The sequence below is a fragment of the Mustela erminea genome, chromosome 15 (genome assembly GCF_009829155.1).
Source record: "Mustela erminea isolate mMusErm1 chromosome 15, mMusErm1.Pri, whole genome shotgun sequence".
Lineage (NCBI taxonomy): Eukaryota > Metazoa > Chordata > Mammalia > Carnivora > Mustelidae > Mustela > Mustela erminea.
This window is the reverse complement of record NC_045628.1, coordinates 11,677,713-11,694,305: the sequence shown is the minus strand read 5'-3', so window position 1 is coordinate 11,694,305 and position 16,593 is coordinate 11,677,713. Positions and strand designations below refer to the sequence as shown.

The 16,593-nt window shown below is 42.0% G+C and overlaps 2 protein-coding genes across 3 annotated transcripts in view; one reads left to right on the top strand and one right to left on the bottom strand.

Annotated features, from left to right (window-relative positions):
- The window catches only part of UBAC2 (UBA domain containing 2), a 173,073-nt gene that overhangs the window by 80,725 nt on the left and 75,755 nt on the right, over positions 1 to 16,593 (top strand). The window lies entirely within an intron of this gene.
- Positions 1,084 to 16,491, bottom strand: GPR183 (G protein-coupled receptor 183). Of its 2 annotated transcripts, XM_032315187.1 has the most exons (3): positions 16,386 to 16,491; positions 8,741 to 8,887; positions 1,084 to 3,790 (listed from the first exon to the last, which is right to left on the bottom strand). In XM_032315187.1, exon 3 carries the CDS (start codon positions 3,758 to 3,760, stop codon positions 2,690 to 2,692), a length of 1,071 nt encoding a protein of 356 aa, XP_032171078.1. In that variant the 5' UTR covers positions 3,761 to 3,790; positions 8,741 to 8,887; positions 16,386 to 16,491; the 3' UTR covers positions 1,084 to 2,689. The 2 variants fall into 2 exon arrangements, with proteins under 2 accessions (XP_032171078.1, XP_032171079.1); XM_032315188.1 differs by lacking the exon at positions 8,741 to 8,887 and having other exon boundaries at positions 1,084 to 3,788; positions 16,386 to 16,484.

Sequence of the window (16,593 nt, the reverse complement as noted above, 5' to 3'; positions counted from 1 at the left end):
GAAGGCAGAGGCTTTAACCCACTGAGCCACCCAGGTGCCTTGGAACTCCAGTGTCTTGATAAAACGTGGGCGATGCTGTGTGCTCATCCTGTTTCACAGGACAAAAGAGGAAGACATTACCTAAAGTATGGACTGTTGCGTAAATTCAGTTTGTCACGTACACTAACATCGTTTCTGACATCTGACATTTACTGTTCTATACTCTCTGGGCTGTTCTGTACGATCATTGAAGAATTGGTGCATTTATACTGATTCAGACTAAATAGCTTTGAGGTTTTTTTTTTAAATTAACCAAATATCCTTTTAGAAAAAAATAAAATTATTGAGAGCTGGATACATTTCGCTGTTATATAACCGTCAGCTTTCCTAGATAAGTTTTTCTAGCTCATGGCTAAGATCAAGTGTAGTATCTAGCTCATGATTATTATTTAAAATTGTTAATAATGTGTCACCTTGTTCATATGGAAAATACTTAGAGGGTTGTGATTTTCAAACAGGGTGTTGTATATAAGGCCACTCCTTTGTTCCGTAACAGAATACAAAGATGATACGACACTGTCCCTGTGCTCCAAGTTTACCTATTCGGTGAGAGAGAGAAACATAAAGCCAACTAATAGTCCAAGACACTGTAAGTGGGCATGAAGGCCACACGTAAAACCTGGTTTCATGAATGAAGTAGGTAGTAAGGGCCTTTTGAAGGAGAGTGAATGGCTGAGTTCGATGGGAGTACAGACTGACTTTTCTTTCTTTCTTTCTGGATTCATTGGAGATAGGATTGATGTTTACCTTTTTGGCAATACAACTACTGATTGGGGCAAATTATGTAGATAAATTATGTGGTACAGTGGAGGGAGGAGGCAGGAAACTAAACAGATAAAAGAATGTGTTATTCCTTTGCCAAGTGACACAGATACTCTCTTGTTTGAATGATCTTAAGTTCCTTAGCACAGAGAGGACTTTCTCACCTGCTGTGCAGCAGCCCGTTGGCTCATACATAAGCTGGTCTGTGCTCCAGTGTCGTCGGCAAACTCAGGCACCATAGACGTGCTCTGACATTACAGTGGCCTCTGTTTCTGATTTTCCTTCAGTAGCTTTCATCACAGTTTTTCTTTTGGGATCTAATTCAAATGACTCTGTAAGTGGCACCCGCCATGACATGTAGTCTTTTGCCCTTTCTTCTCCTTCACGTGGAGGGTTTGTGTGTGGAGTGAATGGAAAGGCCCTAAGATCCTGACTTCCATCCAGGTGGTCTCACCTGTCTCAGCAAAGATCTGTTAAAGAGATCGGTGCCTTTTTTTGGTCATTGGCTTCAAGGTCAGGTAGCTCTTTGTGAAATTCACATAAGACAAACCTGAAAGTTCTCAGTAAATGGTGCTGACTCAACCATAAAGATTAATTTTCTTACAGGGTACTAGTTGGAAATGAGTAGGGTAGGAATTTGAAAGAAAAGATTTCCAGGTTATAAAACCTAATAAAAATTTAAAGTATGCCTCATGATATAGTGTTTCATCTCTTTCTGTTCCATTATAAAAATTGGTATTATTGCTAACGTAGATACTGTATTGAGATAGTTTGGGGATTTAGTAAAACAAATTTGAGCTGACAGCGTGACTGTATTTGCAAAGATCATACTATTCATGCTAAGGTATTTATGTGAGCAAAGTTATAATGTTGCAGGGAATCTTGGGAACTCCTTTAAGTTTATAATTTAACATTTTTCCCACTATCTTATTTAGGCAAGCAGCAACCGTGCCTCCTGCCGCTTATCCTCTTTGCTCTTTCTGGTAACCTAGACCACTGAAGTGCAGATCAGGGTACTACCAACCTATGAATAAAAAAGAAATCCCCCAGACACCCAAGAAAAGCCAAGCATGTTTGCAAAGTTTTTTTTTTATTCCCAAGCAGAATTCAGCAAGTGGACCCTCCTCCCAGTGGTTACCCCCACATAAAGTCCTTTTCCTATGCCGGGCTGATGGGCCCTGCACTGCTCTGCTGGCTGCTTGGGAAAGAGCTGTGTTTTCATTGCCTCGGTCACCATCATTGCTTATAACCTTATCATCCAAATCTAGCTATTGCTAATTCTCTTCTCCCTGTAAGTAGACACTGAAAGACATACTCTTAATATTGTAGCATCCTGCTTTTTATTCCAAAAGACTTCCTTGAAACAAAATATTGTGACTCGGAACAGAACAAAACAAAACGCTTGATGGTATCGAGAAGATAAAAGTCTAAGATTGAAAGAGGTAGGGATTAAAGAAATATGTTACCAAAAAGAAAAATAACATGTTACCATATCGACATTTTTACACGGGCAATGTACAATCTTAGAGCCTTTTCTTTTGCCAAATTATTGGCAGGAAATACTGATGCTGTAATTTTTAATTTTTTATAAAAAATTTTAAAAGTTTTTTATAAAACTTTTTACACTGAGAGTTATTAAAATAGCCTCCCTTTTGGTTTAGTATTTCATTTACAGACTAGAACTTTGCATCATGTTATTTTCTTCAGTGCAAAAAATAATAATATAAAAATAATATTCTTCCAAGTTGGAGGTGGGAGCTCGTGCCCAATGAAAGGAATTTACAGACATCCTAGTTGGAAGTTGAACAATCATTTTGCTTTATAAGAAAAGTCCAGCAAAGTTTGTCATGCAGTCTCCTTTGCTGTAAACCCAAGATTTAATTCCTTTTTACTTTCCGTTCAAAGACTTGGAATGTATCATGGTTTGCGTTTCTGTCATCTCCCGTGAGTTCTCTTCCGGGGCTGACCTCACGGCGCTGGAAATTGATACACTGACCTGACGCTTCAGCATCTTCATGACCTTCCTCTTATACCCTTTACACGCAAAGAAGTATATAAAAGGGTCCATGCAGCAATTAAAGTTCATCAGACATACTGTAAAGTGCAGCGAGATCTGGAATGAATGTCTTTGGCTGCATTCCAGGAGATCAGGGACACGAAGCTTCTTAATCATGTGTTGAATAATCGCAACATGGTAAGGTGTGAAACAAAGAACAAACACAACAATTATTAAGATAATTGTGTTGAGAGCCTTTTTGTTGACGCCAGATTTCTCGGTTAGTGGGTTTTGTTTGGCAGTTTTAAAGAGTTTGCAACAAATTTGAGAGTAGCAGAAGAGAATGATCAGGAGAGGAAGCACATATCCTATGAAACACGCGCCAAGCAGAATCCAGGGAAGAGACTGTGTTTCTTCAAAGTTTGGATATTCCATGCACGTAGTCCTTTCCTCCTCCTGCTTTGACATAGGTTTTATGAGTAGTGGGAGCGTTTGAGCAAATACTAGAATCCAGACACAAATGCAGACGCATTTCGCGTGCTCAATTCTCTTCATCTTGTTGTACCTCAGAGGATGCACCACGGCAAAGAACCGGTCCACGCTCAAGCATGTCATGAAGTTCACACCTGCGTAGGTGTTGATGTAAAACACCAGGGCAGTTATCCTGCACAAGGCCTCACCGACCCTCCAGTCAAAGCCCAGTGCGTAGTAGGCTATCCGTGTAGGCAGAGCAGTGGTAAAAAGTATATCAGAAATCACCAAATTTGTTGAATACAGGGTGGTAGAGTTGATTTTTTTCCTATTTTGAATGATGACAACCAAGGCTAGCACGTTTCCCACCAGCCCTATGACAAAGACAGAGCCATAATGCAGTGGCATGAGTATCGCGGCGGTGCGGTGGTGTGCGTAGAGGTCACAGTCGTTGCCCTGCGGAGCTGCGGAGGCTGTTGTGAAATTGTCCATTTTTGTATCCGTCAGTGGTGTTCACAGTCTCTAGGAAGAACCAAGGAAAGTTCTTTCAATTAGAAGCATATTCAACTAAAAGCAATAGTAACTGCCTTTTATAGATCTAAGTTTTAAAGATTTGTATAATTTTTAAGAATCTATGATGTGTTGCACAGTAAAGGAAACCATCCACAAAGCCTCAGAAAGGCTCCCTAGTGAATGGGAGGAGATATTTGCACATGACATATCCGATAAGGAATTAGTATCCCAAATATATAAGGAACTTACATGACTCAAAACAAAAATAATCTGATTAAAAATGAGCAGAGGACCTGAAAAAAAAAAACAAACCATTTTTTCCAAAGAAGACATACAAATGGAAAAGACATAGAAAAGACATACAAATCTCTTCATACACATGAAGAGATGCTCAGCCTCACTAATCATCGGGGAAATGCAAATCAAGACCACCGTGAGGTGTCAGCTCGCACTGGTTGGAAGGGCTGGTGTCAGAAGGACAAGAAATAACAAGTGTTGATATGAGGATGCAGAGGAAAGGGAGCCCTTGCGCACTGTTGGTAGGAATGCAGACTGGTGCGGCCGCTGTGGAAAATAGTACGGCGGTTCCTCAAAAAGTCAAAAATAGAATTACCATATGATCCAGTAATTCCGCTAATGGGTATCTACCCAGAGAAAATGACAACGTGAATTCGGAAAGATATGAGTCCCCCTGTGTTTGTTTTAGCATTATTTACAACAGCCAAGATATGGAAGCAGCCCAAGTGTACTTTAGGTACACACACACACACACACACACACACACACACACACACGAATATTAGCCATAAAAGAGAAGGAGATCTCGCCATTCGCAATAACATTGGTGGATCTAGAGGGCATTATGCTAAGTGAAGGAAGTTGGAGAAAGAGAAATACCATATGCTTTCTCTTATATGTGGAGTATGAGAAGCAAGAGAAACAAAAAAATCAGGAACAGAACCATAAATACAGAGAACAAACTGGTAGCTACCAGAGAAGAAGTACATGGGGAGGATTATTAAGAAGTACCCGTCCAAAAGAGAAGAAAAGTCTGCGATGTGTGATATGTTTACATTTATAGTAACAAGAACAAAGAATCAGATTTATGTTTTTACTCTCAAGTTGGTGATTTTGGCAAAGCCCTGGCAAAAGAAACGAAACCATCTAAGTAGAGCAAATGTATTTTTGTGACAAGAGGGGATGCCATCATTTTTTGAAGAAATTTCCCCCCTTTTTTTCTGAATCATTGTCTGGGTAAGGACAGAATCATGTGCAGCACCCCACATTTCAGACAGGAGTAAAGCTTTGCTTTTAAATTGCATTTCATTTGGACTTTTTTTTTTTTTTTTTTTTTTTTGCCAAATGCGTATCACTGCCAGGAAATGAAATCAGTCACACATTTATTTAGTGAAATACGAATTTACCACAGTGATCTGATTTGTGTTAACCTAAAAAGTATGAGAAACAAGCTAAGGCCTTGTTAGGAACTGAAAGTTAGGTTTTCTTTTTAAAAAAGAAGAAGATGGTAACCACGACAACCACGGCAAAAACGACAAAAAAGAAAAAAAACTTAAGGTGTTTCGGGGTGCAGGGGGGAAGGTTAAGATTAATTCTGAACTAGATCATTCCCCAGATACTCTGCTGATAGGTGCAGTGTACGTTCCTGCACCCCACGTGCCAGCAAGCATAACACATGTAGTGTCTTGTGCTCTGCTCTGTCCACTGAACCTGCTCATGGATGGGGGTCATCTGTGTTTGTCACACGTGGACCTTGTAGACACTGGACACTTCTGTAGCACCCCAGGGTGTTCATGCATGATTTGCTAAGCTACTCCCCTGACGACTCTTTGGATTATTTCCAGTTCTTTTCTTGGGGTAAATAATGTTAAGATGAAAGAAATTTCAGGTCCTGTTGAAAAGTGGAAAACTACAATGAAATGCCTTATGTGGGGCTGAGCTTTGATAAAACTTAGCAAGAGCAGAACAGTAACTTCTGCGAAATTATTTTTAGAAGAAAAATGATACTCCAATAGGACCATCTCATCTGAAAGTCACCAAAATTAAGGGAAGATTTCAATGTATCTAGTGATGATGGTTTACATTAAAAGGAAAAGACTCTATCCCTAGCCATCTCAAAGCACCGACTACTCCTCTGACTGCTAACTTAGTTCTGACAGTCTTAAAACGGTGAACCCAGCAGACAGTGGGGGTGATCAGGGGGTGATGTTGTAATGTTCTAGGTGTACAGTACTTCCAGTGTTGTTAGGCTAGTTGTTAATGTGCGGAAATATGACCTAAAGCAAAAGGGAACAAAAATGGAAGTGGTACTTTCTGTTAAATAAGAAAAGATAGGAAAGAAGATTATGAGAAAGAAATTTAAATGGATTGAACTCACCTATTAAAGGAGACATCAGTTTGGATTTGTTTAAAAAAAAAAAAAATGTCCAGCTGCACAGGGCTTAGAAGACAGCTTAAAAAAGTGACTCAGAAAGGTTGAAAATAAAGGCATGGGAGAACAAATAGCAATCAAATCCCAACCAGTGGAAAGCCAGAGTAGCAATCAAAGAACATAAAAATCTTGAATTATGCATATTTAAAGGAAAAATTGGCAAATCACCGCCATAATGGGAGATTTTAGCACATCTTTATTAGAATAAGCTGGATAAAAAAGAGATTAGAGACTTAGAAGATTACGCAGTGTGACTTTGCAGAATTTGTGCTGAAGGCCCACAATCATTTTTGCGAATTTAACTGTGTGCGAGGTCATCAGAGGGCCCCAGAACTTTCAGAAAACTGTTAACCTATCAGCCAACATGCCAGTGCCTATAGGGCAACTAACTTAGAAATCAGCAATAAATAGATAACAGATACATTTGGGAATCTTAAAAAATATGCTTCTAAGAGACTCATTTAAGAAATCCACAGTGGGAATTTTGAAGTATTTAGAACCAAATGACAAAAAAACTCTATGCTTTGGGGCGCCTGGGTGGCTCAGTGGGTTAAGCCGCTGCCTTCAGCTCAGGTCATGATCTCATGGTCCTGGGATCGAGCCCCGATTCAGGCTCTCTGCTCAGCAGGGAGCCTGCTTCCTCCTCTCTCTCTGCCTACTTGTGATCTCTCTCTCTCTCAAATAAATAAATAAAATCTTTAAAAAAAAAACAAACAAACCACTCTATGCCAAGCGATGGGATGCAGCTGAAGTATTAATCTCAGAAGCAGAGCCTTGAATATGTTTATTGTCTTCTCACATTTTTGTTTGAGGATAGTTAGCACATGTTACAAGTTTCAAGTGCCCAGCATAGTGACTCAACAACTCTATATGCTTGTGAAAGCATTTATTTTTTTTAAAGATCGAAAATCGATAAAAATACAGTTCAGGAAGCTAGAAGAGAATTGTTTACCCAAGGAAAGTAGAAGAAAATGATAAAGATAATCACAGAAATTAGTAAGATTGAAATCAAAGCAACAAATACTGACTTTCTCTTTGTGCAGGAAAAAAAACCAAACCAGAGCGATTCTTGAAATCATGGGAATTGCGGTTGTGGAATGAAAGTAGAAAAACCTTTATCCTCTTAGTTGAGTAAGGCTCCATGTGAGAAGTAACTTTTCAAGAACTGAGACTAGACACGGAGAGGTGAAAATCCCAGACAGGGGTTATAACTTAGGAACAGGTAGCAAGAACTTTTATTTTTGTACTTTCTGTGGAAATATTTTTTTCTTTTCTTTTCTTTTTTTTCCTGAAAATCTCAGCAAGTTTATTTTATTTAGAGGAGCGTTTCTCCACAGATTTGGGAAATGCTTTTAAAATACATACTGGGGTAGAAATTTTCCATATAAGTAAATATTGTTGTAGAGATCAGAGAAAGTTACATTAATGTAGGACTCAGAGAGAATGTGCCATTGCTTGTCCTGTTGTAAACACGCGTCCAGCTTCTTCCTGAATGCAGTACGCATTCCAGGAGAGCCAGACATGGCAGGGGTTGCAGAACGTTTGGTGTTTAAGAATATTTGGCACGTGGGGACACCTGGGTGACTCAGTGGTTAAAGCCTCTGCCTTCTGCTCAGGTCATGATCCCAGGGTCCTGGGATCGAGCCGCACATCGGGCTCCCTGCTCAGCGAGGAACGTGCTTCCCCCCCTTTGTCCGCCTGCCTCTCTGCCTACTTGTGATCTCTGTCTGTCAAATAAATAAATAAAATCTTCAAAAAAAAATCTGTCATAGTGTTAATTATGAAGGTGAAAATTTGCAAACAAACCAAATGTCCCTCATCAGGGGATTGGTTACGTATCTCCCGATATAGCCATACAGGGGAATTCTCTGCAGTCCGTGGAAATGGCAGCGTGGAAGCCTGTTTCTTGACAGGGAATAATCTTAAATAAGGAAAGCAGATTATGCAACATGCCACTTTCGGGGGTAGGAGAAGCGATTATACATCCACACATTTTGAAAGGATGTGTGTGCCAAAGCATAGTTTTGTACAAATCATTTTTTAGTTTTTTCCATATACTTTAAAATTTTTCATACTGAATGTGAATTAACTATGAAATGAGGAAGCTGGTTAATAAATTTATCTGAGAAAAATATTCTTCAGTTAAGTTTGTCTTGCAAAAACCTATCTTCTACACATTTCAAAAGTAGTCCTTCAGTGCTCTTTACTCAGATTGAGGCGTTCATGTTTATTAGGTGCCTACCTTTAAGTCCTTTCTGGAAGAACACTCACAGCCACCCTGTGAGGCTAAGTACTGCGTACTAAGGCTAAGTACTGCTGTCACCTACCTACTTGCCATGTGAGGAAACTGAGTGTCATAGAGGTTAAAAGGTCAGTCTGGAGGCTTCTCTTATGGTCTGGGTTCAGGTCTCCTACTCTGTCCAGTCCTTGGCAGGGACAGCTCATACTGCCCTTGAAGTACTGAGAGTTTGAGGTTTTGAAGTGGTCTAAGCTTTAAGAACCATCCTTACCGGTAAACAGCCCGGAACAGTGTGGCCCAGCACGCCGGAGCAGCGGAATGCTTCTTCCTAAAGACAGTGGAGTTCCCACTTCCGGGACAGCATCGAGCCCCAAGGAGAGGACTTTTGAGGGTCCTGCATCAGTCAGAGAAAAGGCACCTGCGGGATGTGGACATGTAAATGGGATGGCTCAGAAATGATCTTTGATAAAGGCAAATCAAAGCTGTCCTGACGTCTGGTCATTGGGATCTTGAAAGTTGATGTCACTAAAGTTGACATCCTATGCTATCAGTGCCATAGTTTTAGTCTTATCTCTTCTAAATTGAGAGAAAAACCCTTTCATGTACTTGACCATTCTTATCCCATTCGTATATGAATCAGTCCCTGTTTCTTATTATCTAAATATCTAAGTAATATTTAAAATAATATCTTCCCTTGGAGATATTATTTTATACCTTTCTTTAATCATTTGATGTTTCAAGATTCCTGAACCTTGACTTATACTCCATTCTTTTATTCAGCAGAAATTGTTTTTAGTGTTTTTATGTGCTGGGTCCTGGAAATACCGAGATGGTATCTTTCTGTTTGGGAGGGCCTGAAGCTGAAGGATGCCTGTGATGTTGGGAATCCGCTGTCGTGTGATGAGGCATCATCTCACGGCTCTTCAGAGGGCTCCTTCTCACACATGCCAGGCTTCTGGTTATGCTTTTTGGATTATAGTACTCCTTTTCAACCTTTGGACTGCAAATTCCTCTTTTAATCATTTTTTTTCAGGTATAACTAACTTCCTTCCACCTTCCCTTCCTCCTTTTCTTCCTTTATCTATTTACTTTTGAATACATTTCAAGTAGTTTATTTAAAAAAAAAAAATGAGTTCATCTTTTTTTAAGTAAACTCTACACCCATGGTGGAGCCTAAACTCATGACCCTGAAATCAAGAGTCACGTGCTCCACTGCCTGAGCCAGCCAGGTGTCCCCTGAAGTGCCTTACATTTTTATTGTCATTGTCATTAGACCACAGCTTCTTACATGTTACTGGTGTAGATACACTGCGCCGTACCTGGAAGTACTATGTCTCGTCAGTTTACTGCCTAGAGAAAAGCACAAAGGAGTGTTGGTTGTGAATCTTTTTCCTTCAAATACTTGTATCTGTAATAATTATAATTTCCTCATAACCCTCTCTAGTGGAAAGGTATGTGTGGCGGCTAAACGGTCCTTAATGCCCCACACTTGGGTGTAAATGAGGATTGAAACCTTTGCCCCAAGGACACAGGTTCACACTGGGCTTCGTGAAGTCTGGGGCTGTGATCAGGTTCCCAGTGAGGAACCCCCTTCCCTCCTGAAAGGGATGTCACCGCAGCCCCCCCTGAGAGCCATCTGTGCCCGTTCTGGGGCGGTGCTCATGGTGAAGCAGCGGGGTCTGTCCCACTTCTGTCTCTGTCACGCCGTTTTGATGACTCTGCTGCTGTTCTCGCATATGTAAAACAGCCAGCTCTCCCGCAGCAACATCGCCTCCCCTGGATTTGTACTTGTTTTCGGAAGTGGGTCTGTGTGTGTCTAGAGTTGATTTCACTGCTGCTAGAGTAGCTAACGTTTTTTAAAGACATTATCATCTCATTTTTGCATAACCGGACATGTTGACATGAACTGACAAGATCTCTCCAGCTGCAGAAAGGAAGAAAATAACAGGCTCCCCCAAATATTCATCTACTGGTATTTAAGAAAATTGTCTGAGCTCTAATGCAATTTGTCCTCTCGAAATATTTACCCTGGTACCAACTTGCCTGGATAATTATTTTCTTAGCTTTTTTTTTGTGGCAGGAACAGAATCAAACCACTGTTTTCAGAGATTTACTATGAACTAGAGTACCAGCTTTTAGTTTTTGCTTTAAGATTCCTGAAATGTCACCTTTACCCCTAATAATGTTCACTTAATGACCCATCAATAGTCTTAAATGAAAAAGAGCTGATTTTTTAGTAATTTTTGTTTAAATTCAGACCTCAGCCATGAATTGGCTCAGGTCATGTGAAATGATAAGCAACAGGAGGTGACCTCCCTGTAAGGCCGAGTCTGCTCAAGACCATGTCGACACATCGAGATGATGGGACTCGGTGCCCACAGTGGCCTGCACCCGAGAGGAGGTTCCCGGCCCGTGCTTTCAAAAGGACCAGGAAAGGCTCAATGATGTGGACCCATAGATAGGAATTTTATTTGTATATTGTTAAATGATGAGTGTTGATTGATCTGATTTCTGATTTCTCTGGATACACCATCCTTGGGCTATTTTGTTGAGGAGCGGTAAGGTTAAGGGAAGGTTTTGGGAGCAGGGAGAAATGAAATCTTTGAGAAAGGAGAATACAGGGGAAAGCTCGGGTTCCGTGGAACAGCAAGGACTCGGTCCGCCAAGCAACCGGACAAGCACAGATGGACCAGGGTCGCAGGTCGAGCTGTTTAGCAGTTCGCTTGAGAATAAACAGACTCCACAGAAGAAAGAAATCTTTGCTTCTTCCTCTGGTTACCAAAAGTTTGATGAGCACTTGTCAGTTACTTGCAAAAGCCTCCTTGCTCTTGACTGAGCAAACGGGGACATCTGAGTTTGGTCCCGTGTCACACACCTCGTGGCCTCGCAGTCAACCAGTGATTTTTTTTTTTCCCACTTTCTTATTTTGTTGACTAAACAACCATCACCTGAGCGGTTGTGTGGGCCATCTGCCTGTCAGGTAGGCAGGTGGGAAACATTAATTCCCGCTTGTGGGGCAGAAACGCAAGGCACAGACAAGCTGCAATCAGCCTCTTTTCCCTTCACTGGCAAGGTCAGACGGTGTGTTCCAGTGAGCTGCTGCTTGACTCCTCTTACAGTCGGTCCGCGCCCCAGTTAGCTTAGTGAAATAAGTCTTTCTGTGCTATCAGGTGATGCTTTTTTTCCAGCCCACTTCGAGTCCTATTTTGATAGCTGTGACTATGGGCAGCATCTGTTTTCAGAAGGCTCTAGGGAACATTTTCGCAGAAGGTGACGCACCAGCAGCCACTGGCCCTTTCTCAGGATAAAGCCTCACCCATCCTGAGTGTCTGTGTTCATAGTCGAGTTGTCCGTGGTCAGTCTGTATGAGGAGACCTCTCTGGCCTGCCTCTTGGGGAGCTCGCTTGTTCTGGCTTGTGGAAGTGTGACCCTGCTGCTGACCCCACAGCCTGGGTTGGTTCTGACCACGTCTCAGGAGGTCTGCATAGGGTCATGTACAGGACAGGGCACAGAGAGCTTCTTGAAGACAGGAAATAGCAACAGTGTTTGCCAGTCTGGAGTTGGCTTTTTTGTGCATGTCCAGTGTCGGACCTGATGGGCACTGAAGAAGACCGCTTCACCGGCCGGCAGTGTGTCTGTTGGCATCGATGGGAAAGGGGCCTGATGTTTGAAATTACTGGATTCAACACCCACTGGCCCGTTTGGGGTTTCACTCATCCCAGCTTTTTTCTTTCAGCTTTCACTGATTTTCTTTGTGTGGCTTTCGGCAGCTTCAGTACTGACTAGGATGGTGTGAAGGTTCTCAAAAGGGAAGACGGGCGGGGGGGTGGGTCATACAAAGGACTAGGGTTACAGGACGTAATGTTTGGAAACTGTAAGAAAAAAGAATCCCACTGTGATACTCATTTCGGTGTTGAGGAAGACAAATACGGTGCTTCTGTGTGACTTCACTTGACCTCTAAGCAGGATGGGTGGGTGATACAAAAAGATTTTATAGTGAAGATCTGAGTCTCTAGAACCTTCATCCTCTGAGTTCAAAATGTTTCTAGAAGTCATATGTGCCTTTTCTCCTTAAAGTTCAAGGGAGTTTGAGGTTTTGTTGTTTGTCTCTTATCTCATGGAAATTAGTCAGAAACATTAAATATCGTTATTTCATGGATAAGCAGAATTCCAAACATTAGGTCATTTGCTCAGGGTCCTCCGTCGGTCTGGCCACTAAGTTAGGAGTCGCAGAGATGTCCGGAACTCTGTGGCCTCCCTCACCCGCCACCTCCCATCAGCGGATCCTGTGCCTTCTGCCTCCTGACTCTCCTGCACTTGATATCCCCTCTGCACCGTGTGTCTGTCTGTCCATCTGCCCGTCCTACCACCCCCCGCTAGCCCTGCCAGCCTTCAGGCCACACTTGCTGCCCCCTGGAGCCACACTTTCAGCTTTCACGGTGCCTTTCAAGTGCGGCCTGTTGAACCCAGGGAGAGCTCTCCATCAGGACCCAGGATCTCCTTTGGACTGGCCTGTGCCTCCCTCTTCGGCTGGCTCCCTTGCATTTTCTCCCTGATGCCCTGGCTCTAGCCTTCCTGAATTATTTGCAGGTTTTCGATGCCCTGTGTTCTTCCACAGCTCTGTGCCTTTCTGGCACTCTTCCTTCTCTGTGCTAGGTCCTCAGCTCCTACCTTCCTTCAGGACTTCATTTAGACTCCGCTGTTCTGGAAGCTTCCCTGATTTTATCCTCTCCTGCTTTTGCCACCACCTCTAAGACAACGTGGAGTGGTGAGGGCCCTGTGCTCGGTACTAGCGTCGTACTATTGAGTTTCTTTTTCTGTTTCCTGCTACTGGTGAAGTCCCGTGAGTGGAAACTGTGTTAACTTGTATCTCTCCAGCTGACCCATGACTGAGGCACCATAGCTACCCCTTAAGGGACAGCAGAGTCCCAGCTTCCTTGACCCTTAGTCAGAGTTTCTTTATCAGAGTTCTTGATTAGTAATAGTAGCCGGTCTCATTAAGCACAGACTGTCTTCCAGACACCGTTCAGGGCACTCTACCTATATTCACTCCCTGAGTCATCACAGAACTTTCACAAACCCGTAGCCAGCGGTAAACTGCCCAGAGCGCTTACACGATGTGCCTGGAGCCGCAGCTGTTAAGTGTCAGGATTCAAGCCCTGGCGGTCTGGCTCCAGAAATCACAACCAGTGCCATGTGTTTTATCCCTAGCTCCTGTTTCCAACATGATCTGATGTTGCTGGTAGAAAACAGTAACCGTAGGAAGACTTTAACATGTACCAATTCACCCTGTTTGAACTAGAGAGAAGAGAGCCGGGGAGACGGAAGGAAGGCCGGCGGGGAGGGAAATACGTTGGGTTAAATGAAGGCATTCATTAATTTACTTGTGACATTTTTAAGGCAAATAAAGATTTTACAAGTGAATTTAGATTTTACTACTTTTAACAATATTTCCATGACACAATTTGGACTGAAAGAAAATGGTGAATACCTAGAATAGCTTTAATTTTTTTATCTTTTTAAAAAATGTTTGAATTCTTTATTTAAAGAGAGAGAGCAAGCATGAGCCGGGGGAAGGGCAGAGGAAGAAGCAAACTCCCCCTCTGAGCGGAGAGCCTGATGCAGCCCAATCCCAGGACCCAGGAGGACGACCGAGCCGAAGGCAGACTCTTAACTGACTGAGCCACCCAGGCGCCCCCTAGGATAGCTTTTATGCTACTAATTTATTTCTATACTGCTTTTTAGGTATTTGTGGACTTTTTTTTTTTTTAAAGATTTTATTATTTGAGAAAGAGAGAGACCGAGAAAGACTGTAAGTGCACACAAGACAGAGGGAGGAACAGGCTCCCCGCTGAGCCCGGAGCCCAGCAAGGTTTGACAACATAAGGGTTTGACAACATAAGGCTCGGCTCCATCCCAGGAAGCCGGGATCATGACCTGAGCCGAAGGCAGATGCTTAGCGAACTGAGCCACCCAAGTGCCTGTATTTGTAGACATTTAACAAAATATTTTTATTTTTCCTTTTGAACTTTCAAAACACCACAAGGATCTTTGTTAACTCTACCATTTTCAGATGGTTTTCACTTGCATTATCTCCTCTGACATTGAAGCCCTGGGCTTTACAGAGTTCTTGGAAAGCTGAGGAGTTCTGTAGGCTGGAGGGACTTCCGGCCCCTCAGCACACTCCATACTCTGTGGCCTTGGGTACTGCAGCAGGCCGTCACCCATGGCTGGGGAGAAGTAACATTTGTAAAAGCTCTTTCTTTTAAATGCACACTTTCTAAGGGTGCTGGCCTTCTCTTATCCCATGGAGTGTTTCCCAGCCGTCCTACAGGAGATGTCTAAGAAATGCGTATGGATCACTGAAGCAAAGGGAAGTCATAGAGTTATCCGAGGTAGTATTTATTCCAGTAAATGACTGGCCATCTTACCAACAAGCACTTCGAAGCCAGTTGAAAGTAATTTATGAGAGGCATTACTACCACTGCTACCCCCAACCCCCCACATGGTAGCTGGTGAGCCAGGGGTAAGGAGGCTTTGTGCAGAACAGACTTTCACAGTGTCGTGTCCCAGAGAGAAAGCATGCCCTGAAGTATTAGCAGATGCAGAGCCCAGACGATAAGCCCATGAGATGTTTGCCCTCCATAGACTCAGTCTTTGTATAAAATATTTGGTAAGGATCTGCAAATAAGTTTAAGAAAAGTAATTCTCACAAGATGATAGGGCAAGGAAACTTTGCCTACTGGACTCTTCCTTTGGTAGTTTAATGGGTAGAGAGAGGGGAGAATTTCTAGCACTTACTACATGACGGCCAACATGGCAGGACTTGGCTGGATTATTACTCCCCCTTTTACAAATGAAGCAGCTCAAGTCAGAGACTGCCCAAGGCCATACAGCTTAGAAATAATAGAGCCAGGGTTCAAGCCTGACTCTGAACCGTTGCACTGTACTGTACTTGGAGCGGTAGCCCCAGAACCCCCAGACACACCTTCCTTCAGAGGAAGTCAGCTCACAGCTTATGTCTTACCAAGAATTTCTATTACTTCCATTTCCAACCTCGACATAAATATTGCAATGCAAATCACTATATGTACTATGTACTTCATTGTTTTGTGACATTTTTTTAGGCATGTGGAAATTCTAGAAAAAACAGATATGTTTAGCTTTAGTGACCATTAAATAAATATAAAGGAAGAAACAGATTCATTTTTCACTTATCAAATTAACAGTTTATATTGACAATTAAAATACTCAGATTGGCTGAGAAGCAGTGAAGCCCAGAGTATCATCAGTAGGAGGGCTAATTGCTAAAATGTTTTAGTAGACCAAAAAACATCAACATATATATAAAGCTTTAAAAACATTTATACCCTTTGTCCAAGGAATTCTAGTACTAGGATTCTATCTGGAGAAATACCAGAAAGTATAGAAGTAATGGCAGTACAGAAAAGACCTTTATGTTACATAGACACGTAGTCAAATAGTAGACTGTAATGACCCTTTTATTTTAAATTGTGCTGAATAATTTGTATATCCATGCATTTAAGTGTAGGAATACTCCATTTTAAAATAACTTTGTTCCTTTCCCTTCGTTCCAAAGTATCCTGAAATATTGGCATTGTTTACTGATTTTTACTGGATGCTCTTTTTTGCAATAGTGAGTTCACACAGAAGTACAAAGTAAACCCTACTTTTTGGCATAGATTTCTGGCACAATCCATTGTTTTCACCTACTTCAACATTAGCTAATTAGAACTGCCAGTCATCAGAATCTAAACTATGTTAATGATACAATTCTTGTTACAAATATTTATAGTTGCTGTTGAATAAGTTCTGTTCCTTTACCTTATACCTTAATTAGGCTTCTAAAGTTTTACAAAAGACTTTGTTAGAAGAATAAAACATGTGGTGCTTACCTCCCAGGGACTTGCTGGGGCCTCCGGGCAGTAGCAGTCAGTATTTGCCCAACTGAAGTAGATTACTTTGGCGTGTTGAGAGTTTGTGCACCGTCCTTTTATGGGCTGGCTTTTTTTTTTTTTTTCTGTCACCCTGTGACTGAGCCTAGTAGTCATCGGTTAACCTCCTGTATGCGTGTGCACTTTTTTTTTTTTTTAAGTGGGAAGT